Source organism: Pelodiscus sinensis, chromosome 11, assembly GCF_049634645.1.
Source record: "Pelodiscus sinensis isolate JC-2024 chromosome 11, ASM4963464v1, whole genome shotgun sequence".
Classification (NCBI taxonomy): domain Eukaryota; kingdom Metazoa; phylum Chordata; order Testudines; family Trionychidae; genus Pelodiscus; species Pelodiscus sinensis.
Genome location: NC_134721.1, coordinates 32,525,582 through 32,542,270, shown reverse-complemented (window position 1 = coordinate 32,542,270; position 16,689 = coordinate 32,525,582). Strand labels below are relative to the sequence as shown.

General features: G+C 55.8%; 2 protein-coding genes across 4 annotated transcripts; one reads left to right on the top strand and one right to left on the bottom strand.

Moving 5' to 3' along the window:
- Positions 1-246: 246 nt before the first annotated feature.
- Positions 247-11,344, bottom strand: FIBP (FGF1 intracellular binding protein). 3 transcript variants are annotated; one of them, XM_075938992.1, is made up of 11 exons: positions 11,204-11,344; positions 7,870-8,049; positions 7,314-7,512; positions 6,763-6,889; positions 5,781-5,881; positions 5,192-5,325; positions 4,093-4,201; positions 3,272-3,335; positions 2,583-2,669; positions 1,879-1,976; positions 247-1,493 (listed from the first exon to the last, which is right to left on the bottom strand). In XM_075938992.1, the coding sequence occupies exons 2-11, from the start codon at positions 7,952-7,954 to the stop codon at positions 1,424-1,426; spliced, it is 1,074 nt and encodes a 357-aa protein (XP_075795107.1). In that variant the 5' UTR covers positions 7,955-8,049; positions 11,204-11,344; the 3' UTR covers positions 247-1,423. The 3 variants fall into 3 exon arrangements, with proteins under 3 accessions (XP_075795107.1, XP_006129758.1, XP_014432343.1); XM_006129696.4 differs by lacking the exon at positions 11,204-11,344 and adding an exon at positions 8,465-8,614; XM_014576857.3 differs by lacking the exon at positions 11,204-11,344 and adding an exon at positions 8,394-8,504.
- CCDC85B (coiled-coil domain containing 85B) lies at positions 11,218-12,424 on the top strand. The gene has a single exon (XM_075938993.1). It carries the CDS (start codon positions 11,218-11,220, stop codon positions 11,821-11,823), a length of 606 nt encoding a protein of 201 aa, XP_075795108.1. The 3' UTR covers positions 11,824-12,424.
- The last annotated feature ends 4,265 nt before the right edge of the window (positions 12,425-16,689 follow it).

Here is a 16,689-nt window from a genome sequence, read left to right as displayed (position 1 = left end):
AATGGTATTGTGCCTCTGGGGACTCACACAGGAATGGGGAGGTGCAGACAGAACATCCCTCTAGGGAAGGGATTAGCTGCACAGAGGCTCCAGTGTCCTGCCTGAGCTGGCACTGGGCCAGCGTGCAGGGCTGTCTGGAGAACAGAGACGTGGCGAGGGAGGGGGTGGGGGAATGGGAGTCAGGATTCCTGGGTTCTCTCTCACACAAACATTCCCCCACACATATCCTCTGCTGACAGGGTGCTCTCAAGGGTTTGGCCCTTAGTTTATTATTAAAGTATGTTAAATAGAATCGGTGACACAGCTCTACCCCTCAGTCCTGGCCCACAACCGGGTTCACAAGAGCGGTATATAAAGGGATGCAGCTGTGCGTGGGGTGAGATCCCATTAGGGTTGTTCAGCTCGGGTCTGTGTTTCTCCCTAACCCTACGTAGAGCTGAGGGAGCTCCCCACCCCGGCACAGTCTACCCATAGCATGGGGGCGCTTCAAAGATTAGTTCTAGATGACGCCAAATTGTGGCAACGGGGAGACGATGATTCTTGGAAACAGCTCCACACCGATGCCCGTGGATACTGAAGGACAGGGAAGGGGAAACCAGGCTGGCCCTGTAGCTCCAATCCGGTGGGGTTTTGGTGGTGGGGATACCAGTCCAAGCTTGAGACTCCGATCCAAGGTAGGGTGACGGGAGCAGTCTGGGCCAGTGGTTCTGATCCAGGCAGTATTGGTGGCGAGGATACTGGGCTGGCCCCATGGCTCCGATTGGGGGATGATGACGGTGAGGATACCACGCCAGGCCCAGGGTCTGAGCTGACCTGAACAAAAAGTCAAATCCAACAACTGGCTCTTCCATTTATTGTCCAAAATGAGCTAAAACTCCAAGGACGTATCTAGACTACGCTAGACTTTCGAAAGAGGATATGCACATTCCGCGGGAACTTGCATATCTTCTTTCGAGCTCACTTTCGAAAGCGGCACTTTTGAAAGCAAAAGTAATTAAGGTGCGGTTTTGTCGGCAAACTCCCCCGTTTGTCGACAAGCTGCTTTTCCTTAAAAAATGAGATTTACGCGGCTTGTCGACAAACGGGAAGGTTCGCCGACAAAACTGCGTCTTAATTACTTTCATTTTCAAAAGTGCCACTTTCAAAAGTGAGCTCGAAAGAAGATATGCAAGTTCCCGCGGAATCTGCATAGCCTCTTTCAAAAGTCTAGTGTAGTCTAGATACGCCCCAAAGGTGGAGAGAGGAAATCTTGGGGGGAGGCAGCACCTGGCCCTGGGAGAAGCTCCCTGGAGGAGTGTGTGTGTGGGGAGGGGCATCACACCAGGGCTGCCAAGATGCAGCCCAGATAAAGGGAACCAGGGATTCAGCAGGAGGAGCTGCAGTGGAGCAGAGAGTTTAAAATAGTCAGGGTGCCCCCTGCTGGTCAGTCGTGGTACATCTTAAGCAGGCAGGATTTGATGGTGTTCATGTACCGATCCCAGAGCGCCTGGTGCCTGCAGGTAAAGAAATGGGATGTCAGACAATGGCATCAATATGCATCCACCTCTGGGGTGGAGCATGGAAGCTGTTTACCTAGGGATCCCTTGCCTGGCGCTGAGATGCAGCCTGTTCTGAGCAGGGGCGCAGAGGCTGTTTACACTGGCTCTGTGGCCCAGTGCTGAGATACAGCTGCCTCTGCAATGGGATGCAGAAGCTGTTCCTATAGGGAGCCCCCACTTGGCGTTCAGATGCAGCTGTCTCTGGGGTGTGGCTGCTGGTAACAGTTGTCATCAATGCTACTCACACGTTTAGGACAGGAAGTGAATGTGGATGGAGAATAGATGGGCAGTGATTCTGGTGGTGGTGGTGGCCCCCTCCTCCCTGGTGGGCAGTACTTACCGGAAGGCATCCACAGTGTGAGCAGATGTCATGTACTGCGTCAGGAAGAGACGCACATCATTCAGGGTCCATTTATCTGACTTGCAGGGCTCAATGAACTGAGGAGAAGGGGGGAATAGTCAGAGGTAGACTGGGTCCTGGGGGACAACACCCCACAACTTTGCCCTCACCTCCTGCTTGCTGGGAATTGGAACTAGCTGGCTCAGGGGGCCAGGGAAATGGGACCAAGGCATTTCCCCTCTAGATGCCATCTCCAAGTCTATAATTCCACATGGGGGGCAAGTTGTTGGGTCTCAACCCTGTTCCCACGGGATCAGAGTCCCTAATATACTCCCCTCCCCTGCCAGGGCACTCTCCAACTTCTCCCCCTGCCCATGGAACCTGGGGGGTGAAGGCCATGAAGGTCAAATCACCCTCCCCGTTACTTCCTGGGCATGCAGGGAAGCATGTGTTCTGGGGGCTTGTTTTGGGGGGCTCTCTCTGCCTGGGAGGAGAAGAGCTCCAAGCCACCCCAAATTCACCCCGAGAATTCAAATGCTGCAGGTGGGGAATATGAGACAACTATGTGTGTGTAGTGGGGGGATGGGGTTGATTTATATGGGGCAGTGGATGGGGGGATACAATTTCCAGCAGTCAGTGAAGTCCCTGTGTCTTGGGTGTGGGGGGCCATGATGCAGGGAGGAAGGAAACATGAGGGGTGGTACCTTTTCTACTAGGTCAATGAAGAAGTCGCGCACATCCTTGTTATGGGTCAGCTTGGAGGCGATATTGACCAGAGCTCGTGACAGGTTCTGTGGGGCCCAGACAGGTCAGCAGAGAGTCACAGCCCCTGCCCAGTTAGAAACCCCCCCCCCCCCCAAATTCACTCACAGGAGAAGGGACTCACTCACCAAGGTCGCTCAGTGAGCTAGTGAACAGAGCAGGGGAGATAACCCAGGTGTCCTGGCTCCCAGCTCCAAGCTGGGAGAGGGGCAGGGGCCCAGGGCAGAGATAGCTTCTGGGGATACCCCAGAAAGACAGACCTGAGGGAAGGGTGTTCATGGCCTCACAGCCCCCAGGCATGCAGGGCCCAGAAGGCTAGTGGCACTGGCTGGGGCCAGGCAGCCTGACTCAGAATCCCCCTCTGGTGGGCACCTGAGACATGGCAGGTGCAGCTGGAAGTGGGGGTGCAGGGGGTCCAGAGCAGGAGGCTGCGGCGCCAGGCTGTGGGCTGCAGCCCTTCACTGGCACACAGGGCACCCAGGTCATTTGGTAACAAAAGGGAAATACATTGATAGGTGGTGCTAACAGGGGGCACCAGCCAGAGATCTGGCCACTAAGGGGGGGGCTTCTTGAACCAGGTAAAATCCCTCCTCCACACTCCCTTTACTCCCTCCTTGTCCCCACGATACACCTTGAAGTTGGCCTCCATCTCGTTGTACACAGAGATCTTCCCACGCAGCGACGTGCACACCAGGCTGCAGAGGGACAGAGAGGTAAGGCCAAGAAACGGTGTCTCGTAGGGACAGAATAGACACACCCCAAAATGGTCCTTCATCCAGGTCCACCAAATGTACTACAGCACAGGCCACATGGAGAAGGGAAACCAGGAGTCCTGGCTTCCAGCTGCCATGCTCTAACCCAGTAAATCCCACCTAATCCCCCTGCTCTAACCCACGAGACTAGGGATGTGAAGGACTAGTCGGCTTTCCAATAAGCAAATGCTTATTGGATAGTTGACAGCATAGTCCACTAGTCACTTCCTGCCCCTTTGCTACCTCTATCAGATATGGGCAGCAAGGGGTGGGGAGAAGAGGGGGATACTTCAAAGTGGCAGCGCCGCACGGAGCCCGGGGTCACCTCCTCCAGCTGCCGCTTTGAATGCCGTGGGGAGCCTCTATCAGATAGAGGCAGCAAGGGGTGGGTAGAAGAGGAGGGTACTTCAAAGCAGCAGCACCGTGCAGAGTCCGGGGTCAGCAAGGGAGTTCTCAGCTGACCCCGGGCTTCGGCACTTTCGCCTTTGAAGTGTAGCCACAGCCCAAGGGCTGGTGCTACACTTCAAAGGCGGAGGCGCCCTTATCAACTAATCGAATAGTCAATGCAAAAATGCATTGACTATTCGATTATTCAATTACCCACTACTTAACATCCTTATTCCAGATCACACTCCCTCCCGCAGCTAGGGACAGGACCTCGGAGTCCTAGCTCCCAACCCTGCCCATACCAGGCCTGTACCTTTTATGCACATCAAGCAGGTCCTTATCAGCGATCAGCACCTTGAGCTCCTTCAGTTCCTGCAGGAATTCCTTATCCAGATCCACGTCCATGTCATCCACATTGGAGTCTGGGGTAAGGATGTTAATAGGTGGGTAAGTGGCTAATTGTGTAGCCGTACAATTTGTACCGACTACACAATTAATTGATGAAGGAAGGTGCCCTGTCCCGGCTAGTGCTGGGTCCAGGAGCTACCCCCACTGCAGCTCTGCATTGTAGGAAGAGCCGCCCGGCTATTAGTCCCTGCACCCCAATGTAGTAAGAGCAGCCCAGCTACTACTACTTTTAAAATACAGAGCCACAGCGGGGGTAGCTCCCGGACTCGGCGCAAGTCAAGACTGAGCAACAGCCCCTGTTCACAAGGACCCCACACAGTCAGGGGCTGCTCCCAGGATGTGGAGCAGCCGCTGTTCGCAGCAAGCCTGGGCTTGCTGCGGGCAGAGGCTGCTTTGTGGAAACAGTGCTGGCAGGAACTGGCTTTTAAGCTGGCTCCCCGCAAGCACTGGCTCCTGCTCCCTCCCTCTTGCTACCTCTGATACAGAGGCGGGGCGGGGCGGGGGGGAATGTGAGCAGTCGGCTAGCCGCTTACATCCCTAGTCTGGGGGCAGCGAGTGTACAGTGGGAGAACGCTTTAGGGTGCAAGGACTATTTCTACAGGGATCCCTAACCTAGCACTGAGATGCAGCTGCCTCTAGGGTGGGACATGGGGGTTGTTTATAACAGATTCCTTATCCAGTACTAAGATGCAGCCATCTCTGGCTTCGGGCATGGGGGCTGTTTACACAGAGGTGGGAATAAGTCTGGGACCACAGTGGGTAGCTCCTATTCTAGAGGAGGTCCAATTGGTGCATTTCCCACAGCACAACCCCACAGAGCCACGTGTGAGGTTGCCTCTCCCCCCCCCTCCCCCGCCTCTCCCCACAGTGGAGTAAGCTGACATTGCAGATCCCGACAGCACCAGTGGATGGTTTGTAATGACTGTGCCAGAAACTGTCCAGGCACAGCTCTCTCTAGCTATGGTTTGCCCCATGTCCTCCCAAGCGGGGGGCCCCAGTCTCACCCACGGCGCCCAATGTCCAGTTCTCGATCATCTGCTCTGCACAATAAGCGAAATCCTCAAAGGTCAGGAACTGCAGCTTCTTCTTGCCCGTCTCGAAGCGGCTGTTTGCAAAGAAGACGATGGCAGCATAGTACCTGGGGCAACATACATGGAGTCAGAACATTCTCCTGTCCCTAAGCCCTGCCCCACTGCACCCCCTACCATGGCTTTGGGGCCAGCACTGGCTGCCAACAGAGATCACCCATCTAAGACCCAGATCTGAAGGGATGGCTCAGAGCAGCTCGGGTCTGTGCTGAGCAGGCCCAGCTAATAGACTGGAGGCTCAAGCCCAGGGTTCCAGCTCCTGCAGTCTTGTGATCATTTCTGCCTGAATATGCAGAGAGCCTGGGCTAACAGAGAGCTAATTGCTCAGAGGGAGTTGCCCCAGGCATCCTAAAGGAGATGTTAATTCCAAGCCTCACTGCTTCAGGGAGCCTTATGCCAGCCCTGTGCCTGTGTTGCATAGGAGGCACTGAACTCACCTGGCAGAGACATTCTAGGGGTGGAGCTAGAGCACGAGTGCTCCCACTGGCACCTCCCAATCTGTTACCTGGCCAGCCGGTCCGAGAGCAGGAAGTGCTGCTGGATGTTCTCCACCAGGGACCCCCGCATCTCCTCCACCACCTTGAACACCCGCTTGAAGTTGTCAAACTGAGAAGGACACGGGTGAAGAGAGGGGGAGTCAGAGTCCTAGAGGGGAAAGGCCCCGTATCCCATCCCCCGCTTTCTGAGCCAGCCAATCCCTTACCCCGGGACCTGATGGGAGCCACTTCCTCAGAGGCTCCTGGGAATCCCCTAGCCAGGGTCCAAATAGGTGTCCTTGTGTTGGAGGCTCCTGGCAATCCCCTGCCTGTGTCTTGACAGAAGCCACTGCCCCTGAGATTTGTGGGAGTCCCTAGCCCATGTTCCTGCAGACACCACTGCCTCATAGGCTCAGGGACGTCCTTAGGATCTATGGGGCCCTATGCGATGCTATTAAACTGGGGGTGGAGATTATGATGATGTTTTAGAGATGTGATTTCAGCAACACACTAATGAAAGCATTTTAAATCAAAGGGTCCTGTGGACTAACACTGCAAATTCAGAAACTGACAGGCTATACCTGGGGTTGGCAAATGCCCATTAAGTGGCTTCATTATCACTTGAATGGCTCTTTCACAGGTTCAATGTTCTGCTAATACGTCTGGCAGGCTTTTTCACTTTCAAGTTAACTAGATCCTCTCTGGAGGAAGCACAGCCACAGAACAGGGATAGAGACAGGCAAGAGGGTGGACATTAAGACCCAGTAAAGCCCCAAATTTTCAGGTGCCCTGCGCAGCTGCATATTCTGCATATGGATAAGGGAGCTGCACAGGCTCATGGGAGCTGCTGGTTCAGGGCCTGAGAACAGCCACTGCCCTAGAGGCTCATGGGAATCGCTGGCCTGTGACCTAATAGATGCCACTTTCTCTGAGACCACTGGGAGCTCCCAGCTTGGGTCCAATGGTAACTGTTGCCTCAGAGACTCATGGGGGCTGTGGGCTGAGCTGTACCTGGCGCCGACAGCTCTTGAGGGTGATGTTTGTCTTGGTGCTGATGTCATCCAGGTCCTTCTTGGTGCCCTTGGAGAGCTTCTTGCCCAGCACCTCACGCACAAAGGACTCATCAAAGGCATAGTACCTGCCATCACAAGAGGGGGAGACAGACTGCACCTCAGCCCACACACTTGAGCTGCCCCACTTGTACTTCAGATACTGCCCTGTCCCCAGAGCCTCAGACTCTCCCACCATTGCCATGGAGTCTCAGAAATCCTCCCTTCCACACCCACCCTCAGACATGCCCCCCCCCCACCCACACACACAGTTGGTGGGGATTCAAGATCACACCCAATCTTGGTCCAGCTTCCCTTCCCCTCAGCAATGGGTGGGGCTTCTTCCCTCCCTTCCTTCCCAGCTCCTCCACCTGGCAGCCTCCCACAGCCTCAGGCCCAATTTCCTCTTTCCTCCCAGCTTTGGACCAAATTTTCCCCAGCCTCCTCTCTTCCCCCCCTCATTTCTCCACCCAGCCTTGCTTCCTGGCCTTCACCCCCAGCGCTATACCCCACCTCTCGATGAGCATGGCCTGGCGGGAGGGAGGGATCTGGAAGTGTAGCTGGTGGATGAGCTTGGAGGGGGTGTGCAGCAGGCGCTCCAGCATGTGGAAGGTGCGGTAATGATCCATGGTGTCGCTCTGCAGCACATCCACTGTGGCCCCTGTCTGTTCCAGAATCCCGCTGCGCAGCCGCAGGGTCACTGCATCACTCACTGGGGGGACCAAGGGACTGAAGTCAGCAGGGTCAGCCTCTCCTCACCTCACTCACTTCAGGGTTGAATGGGCTCAGAAGTTAGATCAGTGTTTGGTTGAGGGCAGGCAGGATGGAGGGGTCAATGAGATACACATTCTATTTCCCACCTAGGCACTAGCAAAACATCATGGTAAACTGAGGCACAAATGGGTTGCTGGGGGGGAAAACATTCATCAAGATTTACTCTTTTCTCCAAGCTGGAGACAGAACCCAGCAATCCTGACCCATCAGCCATCCCTTGCTCTAACCCACTTAGATCCTATCTCCACCCACAGGCAGAATCCTGGAGTCCAACAGCACCCTGACCCCTCCATACCTGAGAACCCATCCAGCCAGAGCCGGTACACATCCTCGTCGATCAGTGTGGTGTTCCCCACGAAGATGTCCAGGTCATTGGTCATGGCCGGCGGCACCTGTTTGGCCTGGCCCCGGCTCTACAAGTGAGACCCCAACTCCTGCCTACCCTCTGCAGGCCTCCAGAGAAGAGACAGGGAGTCTGCGGGGAGAGAAAGGAGGATTGGTCTAACAGAGCAGGGGGACAGTCACATCATGGGGACCTCCCCACGGTACAGTAAAGGAGGGCCAGGGAGTTCTGCCATCAGTCCCCTTACTCTGCCAGACCCATTTCCCCTCCCAGAGCTGGGGATGGAACCCAGGAGTCCTGGCACCCCACGCTGCTTTAACCACTAGCCCCCACTGCTCTGCCAAGGCGGGGATAGAACCCAGGAGACCTGGCACCCCACGCTGCTTTAACCACTAGCCCCCACTGCTCTGCCAAGGCGGGGATAGAACTCAGGAGACCTGGCACCCCACGCTGCTTTAACCACTAGCCCCCACTACCCTGCCGAGGCGGGGATAGAACCCAGGAGTCCCGGCTCCCAGCTGTTCTCCGCCCCAGCGCAAAGACGAACCTGCGGAGCGGCTCCCGCTTGACACTTTCCATATGACCCCAGAGCTGTTTGCTTCCAGGTCGAGCAGCCGCATGGCTGCTCGCGTCACCCTGTAGGGGCGGAGCCATCTGGGCGTGAGCCACCCGGAGCCAGGGCTCCTAGGCACTATTCTATGCCTAGGTCTGGGAGGAGAGTCGGGTCTAGTGGTTAGTGCAGGGGGCTGGGCGCCAGGACTCCTCTGTGGGTCTCCCGGGGGGGAGTCCTGTCGCTGCTGCAGCCTGTGATTGAACACGCACTGGGAACTGGGGCGTGCCTCCCGAGAGGTCCTGGTGCGCCCCTTTGCAGGCTGCAGCTGGTGGTGTCCCGGGGGTCTCCTTTGTCAGGTCTTGGCAGTTACAAGGAGGGGGCAGGGGGAGAGAGGAGGAAGGTTTTCCCCCTTCAGAGGCTGCCTGCGAACAGAGCCGATTTCCCGGCTTTCCTTTTAGCAGCTGGGTTGCAACCAGCTTTCCTTCTGCTGTTTCTAGAGGGATACTTCCCTGGAGCTGAGATGCAGCCACGTCTGGGGTGGGGCGTGGGGACTGTTTATATAGGGATCCCTTGCGCTGTGCTGGATCAATGGGGTCAGCAGTGAATCTTAGGCGAGAGCAGCTCCTAATAAACGCCCCACGCCCACTGCTGCAGAGCTGGAGTCTCCTGGTCTCCTATGCCAGCCCTGTTCCTGCCCATTTTGAGGTCCCCTGGGGAAAAGAGGATATTTTGTGACCATGAGTGCCAAGGTCTCTCAGCCTCCCATCCTAACTCTCCCTTTCCTGCCTTGTGCCCATGTCCCAGCTTCCCTTCCCTCCCCCACCCAGGCCTCTATTGCTCCCCCACTGCCCAAGCGGGAAACACAAAAGCCCTTTGTTCCCACCAGCCTTGGCATTGCAGGAATGTGGCTCTATCTGCCAGCCATGGCCCCGCTACTCCTGAACCCTTCCTTCCTGCAAGGGAATGACCCCAGGATTCCTGGGCTCAAATCCCAAGCCCCCTCCCCGCTAGAGATCCCCTCACTCCTGCTATTGAACCCCCGGGCTCTCCCCTGCTAAGAAGCATCCCCCCCATCTTCTGGATTCCACCCACCAGTCTCCTCCCTGCTAGACAATGCCCCCAGACATAGTCTGGATTCAACCTCCCAAGTCCCCTCCCTGCTACAGGGAAAAAAAACCCCCGCAGAGTCCTGGGTTCCAGCCCCGTTGCTCCACCTTAGCCCCTTCACAGCCCCCTGGGTGTGTGTGTTGGGGGTTGTTAGTACCCATCTCCCTACTCAGGCCTGGCTGGGGCCTTAACGGTTAACAGCATTTCCTCCCCTCCGCCCCAATGTCCTCTTCTATTGTAGCCTACATCCTTCCTGTCTCGGGACAGGATTCCTGGCAGTCCCTCCCCCGTTCCAAGCAGGGGGGCCCAGCAAGGCAATGGGAGAAGTTGTGGGAGTGGGGGTGGACTCTCCTCAGCTGTCAGGGCCGGCTGGGGTGTGCTGCAGGGAGTAGGCCAGGGTTTGAGGTTGATGCTGCCCAGGCCAGAGCTATGTGGACAATGTTTGGGGGGGGGGGGCTAGGCTGAACAAGAGACACTGTCCCCTGAAGGGCTCCATCAATTCCCTACCTCCTCTCCCAACTATAACAGATGCAGCTGGGTGGGGTGTGGGGGGGAGTCACTGGAGTACGACCCTACAATAACCAGCCCAGATTGGCACCTGGACCTTCTTGTCAGACAGGCTGGACTCCCCCGGCGCACTCAGAGCCCTCACACCAGGGGGAGACCTGCCCCAAACCAGGTCACCGGCGTCCCCTTGCTACCGAGCACCTGCCCCTACCCCTGAAATGTGCCCCCAGCCCTTCCTCCCCTTGACCCACCCTAGCCTGCCCCAGCCCATCTCTCCCGCCATGCGCTAATCCCCCGCTCCTCTTCCTCCAGCCCATCCCATGCACCTGTCGCCCCAGCGCCTGCCCCCATCTAGACCTTCAGCCCGGCCCGAGCTGCCTGCTCTAACCACCTCTCCCCCACCCAGGCGGAGACCCCCCCCCTCCCGGGCCGGGGCTGGGGGATGCGGTGCCGCTGCTGGCGTTGAGCCTCTCGCATTGTTATTCCCACGTCACGGCTTCCTCCCCCCCCTCCCCCCAGCAGCGCTCCAAGCCGCAGCCCCGCTCCCCGCCCCGGCGGGTACCCGCCGCAGGATGCGCCGGCTGCTCTGAGCCCCGGCAGGAGCCAGCACGGGGGCGCGCAGCCCCGGGCAGCGGCCTCAGCCCGCAGCCTCCGTAGCCGCTGGAGGGGGCGCTCGGGAAGGTGGGCTCGGAGACAAGGCTCGTGCGCCCGCCCGCCCCGGAGGAGCCGAGACTCGTCCCTTGAGGCTTGTGCGCCACAAAGCAGCGGGACGCGCGCTGCCGCGGAGCCGGCTGGGGGGGTCTGCGCCCCAAGAGGCGGTTCCGAGCGCCTATGGGGCCCGTGCGCCCCGGGAGAGCTAAGGGCGGTGACTGGGGGGCCCGTGCGCCCGCCCCGACGGAGAAGGGGGCCCTGTACGCCCCGAAAGCGCCCAGGTGGTGACTGGAGGGCCGGGGGAGGGGCCGAAGGAGACGGGCTCTGTGCGCCCTGAAGAGCCCAGGGTTGCGGCCCCCGGAGGCCCCAGGCCCGTGCGCCCCGGAGGAGCGGGGGCCGGCGCCAGGGGAGGCTGAGCGGCAGGAGGCGGGGTGGCGGCGGGGGAAGGGGCGGGGGAGCAGGAACCACCTTGCGGCAGCGCGATGGGCAGCGAGGCCGGCGAGCCGGCGGCCGGCCGGGCCCTGGCCCAGCTGAGCGACTCGGAGCTGGGCGGCTGCAGCAAGGAGGAGCTGGTGCGGCGGCTGCGGCAGGAGGAGGCGGAGAAGCTGGCGGCGCTGGTGCAGCGGGGCCGGCTCATCCAGGGCGTCAATCGGCAGCTGCAGGAGCATCTGCGGGAGATCCGCGAGCTGAAGCAGGTGAACGAGCGCCTGGCGGCCGAGAACCGCGAGCTGCGCGACCTCTGCTGCTTCCTGGACGACGACCGGCTGAAGGCCAAGCGGCTGGCCCGGGACTGGCAGCTCTTCGGGCAGCAGGCGGCGCGGGTGCTGCGGGACGAGCTGGCCGCCTGCCTGCACAAGCTGGCCGGGCTGGAGGGGCTACAGGAGCGCCTGGCGGCCGAGAACTTGGAGCTCAAGGCGCTGTGTCTGGCGCTGGAGGAGGAGTGCGCCGCCCGCGCCGACAGCAGCCCCGTCGGTTCCTCCGAGCTAAGTCTGCCCTGCGGGCCCCGGGACCTAGGCGACGGCAGCTCCAGCACCGGCAGCGTGGGCAGCCCGGACCAGCTGCACCTGGCCTGCTCGCCCGAGGACTAGAGCCTGCTCCTGCGAGGCTGGAGGGGGGGGGGCAGGACCCTGGACTAAACCTGCCCCCAGGACTGTGCGCCCCCCAAGGGGCCGGAGGGGATGGGGACCAGCACCCCGCACTAGAGGTCTGCCCCTCAAGACTGTTCACCCCCAAGGGACTGGAAGGGTGTGGGCCAAGAGCCACCCCTCTGAGACCTGATCCCCAGTGACTTCACCTTCCTTCCCCCACCAGAGCACTGGAGAGCAGAGGACCCCCCAGACTGCAGGTGTGGGTCTCTCCACTGGGCTCTCAGGAAGAAGTGATCCAGCAGATTTGGGGAGGGGAGTGACCTCTGTGTAGACTCTGGGGCCAGGGACTGGAGTTGGGAAGCAAGGGGAAGGTCAAAGATGCATTTTAGGTCCCACCCTCTCTCTAGAAGCCTCATCTTTCTTGACTTTTAAAGCAGCCCCCTTTCCCCCAGGTGCTAACCCCAAGCCCCGAGGTGTAGTGATAGCTTTTTGACTCAGGGGACGGGGTACAGGGTTATTGTGCTGGGTTGGTTTTGCTGCCCCTGGATTTTTGGGGGAGGGGGGAGGGAGGAGTGATTAGAGCAATTCATCAAAAAATAAAAATAAATGTTTAAAAATTGCAACTTTGCGTGTTGGGTTCGCTTGATTGCTTATTTCCTGCTTCTCTGAGTTCCTGAGTCCATAATTTTGGGTCCTGCAGTGTGTGTGTCTGCGTGATGCAAGGAAAGAGAGTCTGTTATAATTTTCTTTCCTGGACTCTGATATTTCCAATTCTGACATGAATCCCTTAATTTTTAGATTGCAGGATTTTTTGTTTGCAATTTCCTGTTTTCTCAGTTTTTGTAATTTCACAATTCCTTGCCATCTAAATTTCACACCCAAATCTGGGATTTCCCTGTTTGCAACAATAAACAAAAGTGGCAAACACCCAGTTGAACTGGAGAAAGGACCCAGAATGGAGTGGGTGAGAAGGAGGTGAAGAGCTATGTTTGCAGGGTAATTTAGACGCCCATTATGGCCCAGCCCCATAGAAATGTCCAGTATAGGGGATGAATGGTTGGGAGACTTGGGAAAGTAAAGGAGGGATGTTGAGATAGCAGGGGGCTGTGGATTAGGATTGAGGGACATGGGCAGGGCTGTGGGAGATCTCAGGGCTGGGATGGAAGATGTCTGCAAATTGGGATTAAGGGGCCCAAGCAGAGCTTTGTGTGTGGAAGCCCAGGACTGAGATAACGGGCTGTGTTCAAAGGGGACAGGCTGTAGGTGTCTGGGATATTGGATAGTCCAGGTTCCATGAGTAACTAGCTCCCCATGTCTTGCTCAGAACGGATGGATCTCATAGTCCCTTCCTGCCTAGCCACATCTCAAAGACAAAAGGCTGCCAGGCCAGGAAGCAGATGTCTGGATCTGGAGGCCATGATAACTAAGAGCTGACATCCGCAACCCAGCTCCCTCTTCCCAGCTCTACAAAACCCTCCAGGCTGGGAGGATCAGGGGAGGGGGCTGTTCCCCAACCTGTCAGACGGGAGCATAGTAGAAAGCAAGGGCAGGTATTGGGAGTGTGAAACTTTTCCAGTAGAGACATGGGAGGGAGACAGAAGCACTGGGCTGCAAGCAGTGAGGTAGGGGGCACTCTCCCCTCACAGTATTGACCCCAACGCCCCAGCAAGGCAGTAGGGGGCACTATGGTGCAGCAAATAGGACCGCTAGCCTCACAGTCAGTGATGACCTCGATGACCCTGTACTAGGGGGCACTCTGCAGCAAGGAGGGTGTTGGGGGAGTTTCAGGCTCCCAACAGGTACAACTAGCTCTGCTCAGGCTGTAGCAGCTGTGGCTGCACACACCCCAGGAGGCTAGGAAGTGCCTGTCTGCTTGTGTTAGTGCTGCCCTGCTTGGCCTTTGCAAGGGCTGGCTGGCAGATGGGCAACGTGCCACTCCCCCAACACCCACCACAGCAGCATGCATTATGGAATGTGAGGGTGAGGTCCCGAGCCTCCTGCACACCTAATCTTTGCTTCTGTTCCTCCACCCCTGGGCTTTGATCCTGGCCCACACTGACTCCCGGCTTGGGTGCAAGCTTAGACTTAAGCACCTCCTAGTGGCACCATGTGTTTCATGAGTGTTAAGAACATGCACTGTGCTCTGTCCAACACAGTGGGGACCCCTAATCCGTGCCTGGGGGCCTGTGTGCATCCCTGATACAAATAATATCCACCCTTCCAGCCTTGTCTCTTCCTGCCTGAGTGTTGGCATGTTTGTGTCAATAATGTCATAACCTTTGAACTCTGCATCCAATGCTTAATTTGTGCCAGAGCTTAGCCGGCATGTCTGGGCTTGCTGCATCAGATATGAATGTAAAAGAATTGCTTGTGAGCTCCTTTCATTACAAATTGAGCACTGGGAAGAACCCTGTGGATTTGGGGAGAAATCAGAAAAGCAGAGAGGGCATCCACAGCCCCCAGCAGAGGAGAGGTTAAGGGACTGTGGTAGGGGGGAGGGATGAAGAAGGGGTGAACAGGGCCTCCCGTGAGGGGAAGAAAGAGAATCCTAGCACTGTGAGTGGGAAGGGTGCACAAGTGGCAGTGGGAGATTGGTGGGCACACAGACCTCCTGGCAGGGGGGAGATTGGAGGGATTCCCTGTCAATGGGCAGGAGCACACAAGGAGTTGTGGGGTGAATGGCAGGGTCCAAGGAGCCCTGCTGAATGCAATGCACTGGGCTGACAGAAGCAACACCCTCTTGACTTTGGTGATAATGTCCTTTCCTGGTTCTCCTCCAACCTCTCTAACCATTCCTAGGACGTCCCCTGGAGGATCCTCCTTTCTGTGTGTTCCACAGGGCTCTGCCCCTGCCTCCTTCTCTGTCTTCCCCTGAGTTCTGGGGAATGTCATCCACAAACACAAATGCAACTGCCATCTTGCCAAGGGTCCCTGGAAAACATCAGATGCTGACAGTGCCCAAATCCATCACATGGGCCATTACAATTATGAGGGGACTGCACATTGTATTACTTCTGTCAGCCATGTGCATTGCATTGAAAATTTTGTGTTGCCTATTGCTTTTTCAGCTGCAGTCCAGGTAGTTAAAGTTCTCGATTACTGCCACGTCCTGTGTTCTGGATATTTCTGTTATTTGTTCTCCAAATGTCCCATCCACCCCCTCGTCCTGGTTTGGGGGTTTATAGTAGGTCCCAGCCATGACATCACACCTATTTTCATCCCTTTTATCTTCTCCCAACTGGGCAGCCTCCCTCCTCCTGAAGCACAGAACAAGTGTATATAATCTTGATGTACAACACAACCCCACCTCCCTTTTCACCCTGCGAGTCCCTTCTGAACAAGCCGCACCCCTCCATACCAATACTCCAATCATGAGGTTTGTCCTGCCAAGACTCTGTGGTGGCAATTAAATCCTAATTTAGCTTTTGAACTAATACTTCCCCTACTTCCTCTCTCTTCCTCATACTCCTTGCATATGTTTAGACATCAAACATGTCGAGCAGACTCCCTCACTTTCCCTCTTGTTGCTTCTGTGGCCTATTGTAAAGTCCATGACCTTCTGCAACATTTAACTCTTAGTTAAGGTTGCACTTTTGTATATTTACCTTTTGTCACCTACCACCTTTGAACCTAGTGAAAAGCCCTCCTCACTAGCTTCGTGCATGAAGATGAGCTCTCATATCACTTAGGTGATTTGTAAAGTTTTAGTCTTAGGCTCTGTGTCTCAGTTTCCCCATCTGTTACATGGGTTTAACAGTACTGCCCTCCAGAGGACTGCAAGGATAAATACATGCAAGGCTGTGACCTTGAGATGCTGCGGTAACTAGGGCCAGATAGCCTTGAACACATGGTTGTCAGCTAGAGGAGTGATTTTATTTATCAGCATAATTGCACTATAAGGATAAGGCCTTTTCTTGTAGCCATACTAGGAGGGAAGCAACCATTATCCAAGAAGCAGAAAGTCACATCTTCACATTCCCTTTCAATTACATTAAAACAATGTAACATTGGGCTGTTAAGAAGGCGATCCTTAGAGCCCTGTACAGCTATAAAATGTGTATCCACATCTATATCTGCAAAAATGAGCTGCTGATATCCACACCAACATTAGTGGATGCAGATACCCATGAATATAAAGTGGATCTCCATGGATATGTGGGGCTCTAGAAATCCTGTCCTAATAGTACCATCACCAGATAAAGAAACAGATCTTAAGGTAAAGAAAACTTAGTCAAATAGCATTCTGTCCATCAAGAAATCACATGCCAATTTCTTTACTGTTTTGTCTGTATGGTTCCCACTTCTCTATTGTCTGTATGATCTCTGTCTGGTTCTTTGGTTGTTACTTAATTGATTTTGTAAGTGTAAATCAATTAAGGTGGTGGAGTATGATTAGTTAGAGAAATATGTTACAATATGCTAGGACTGGTTACTAAAAGTTCAGTAAAATGATTGGTTAAGGTAAAGCTAAGCAAGACTCAAGTTTCACTATATAAGCTGGGATCCAAAAGGAAGTTCTTGGGATACAACTCCCAGGACACAGCTCCAAAATCAGAGCTCCCAGATCTCAACACCCTGCCAGCCACAGGCTTTGTCTACACTACGAGTTTTTGCTGGAAGAGGCAATGCAAATGAAGCACTGATTAGCATTCTGTCATTTGCATAATATATTCCGAGCCGTTTTTGTGCAAGGGGTTTTTGCAAGCACAAAAACAAGCAGTGTGGCTGTGGCCGTTTTGCACACGATCCTTATGCAAGGGAGGCATGAGGATCTTGTGCAAAAAGGGGGTTTTGCCCAAAAAGGAAATGTCCACACTGCTTGTTTTTGTGCAAATGCCCCTTGCACAAAAATGGCTTGAAATAGAT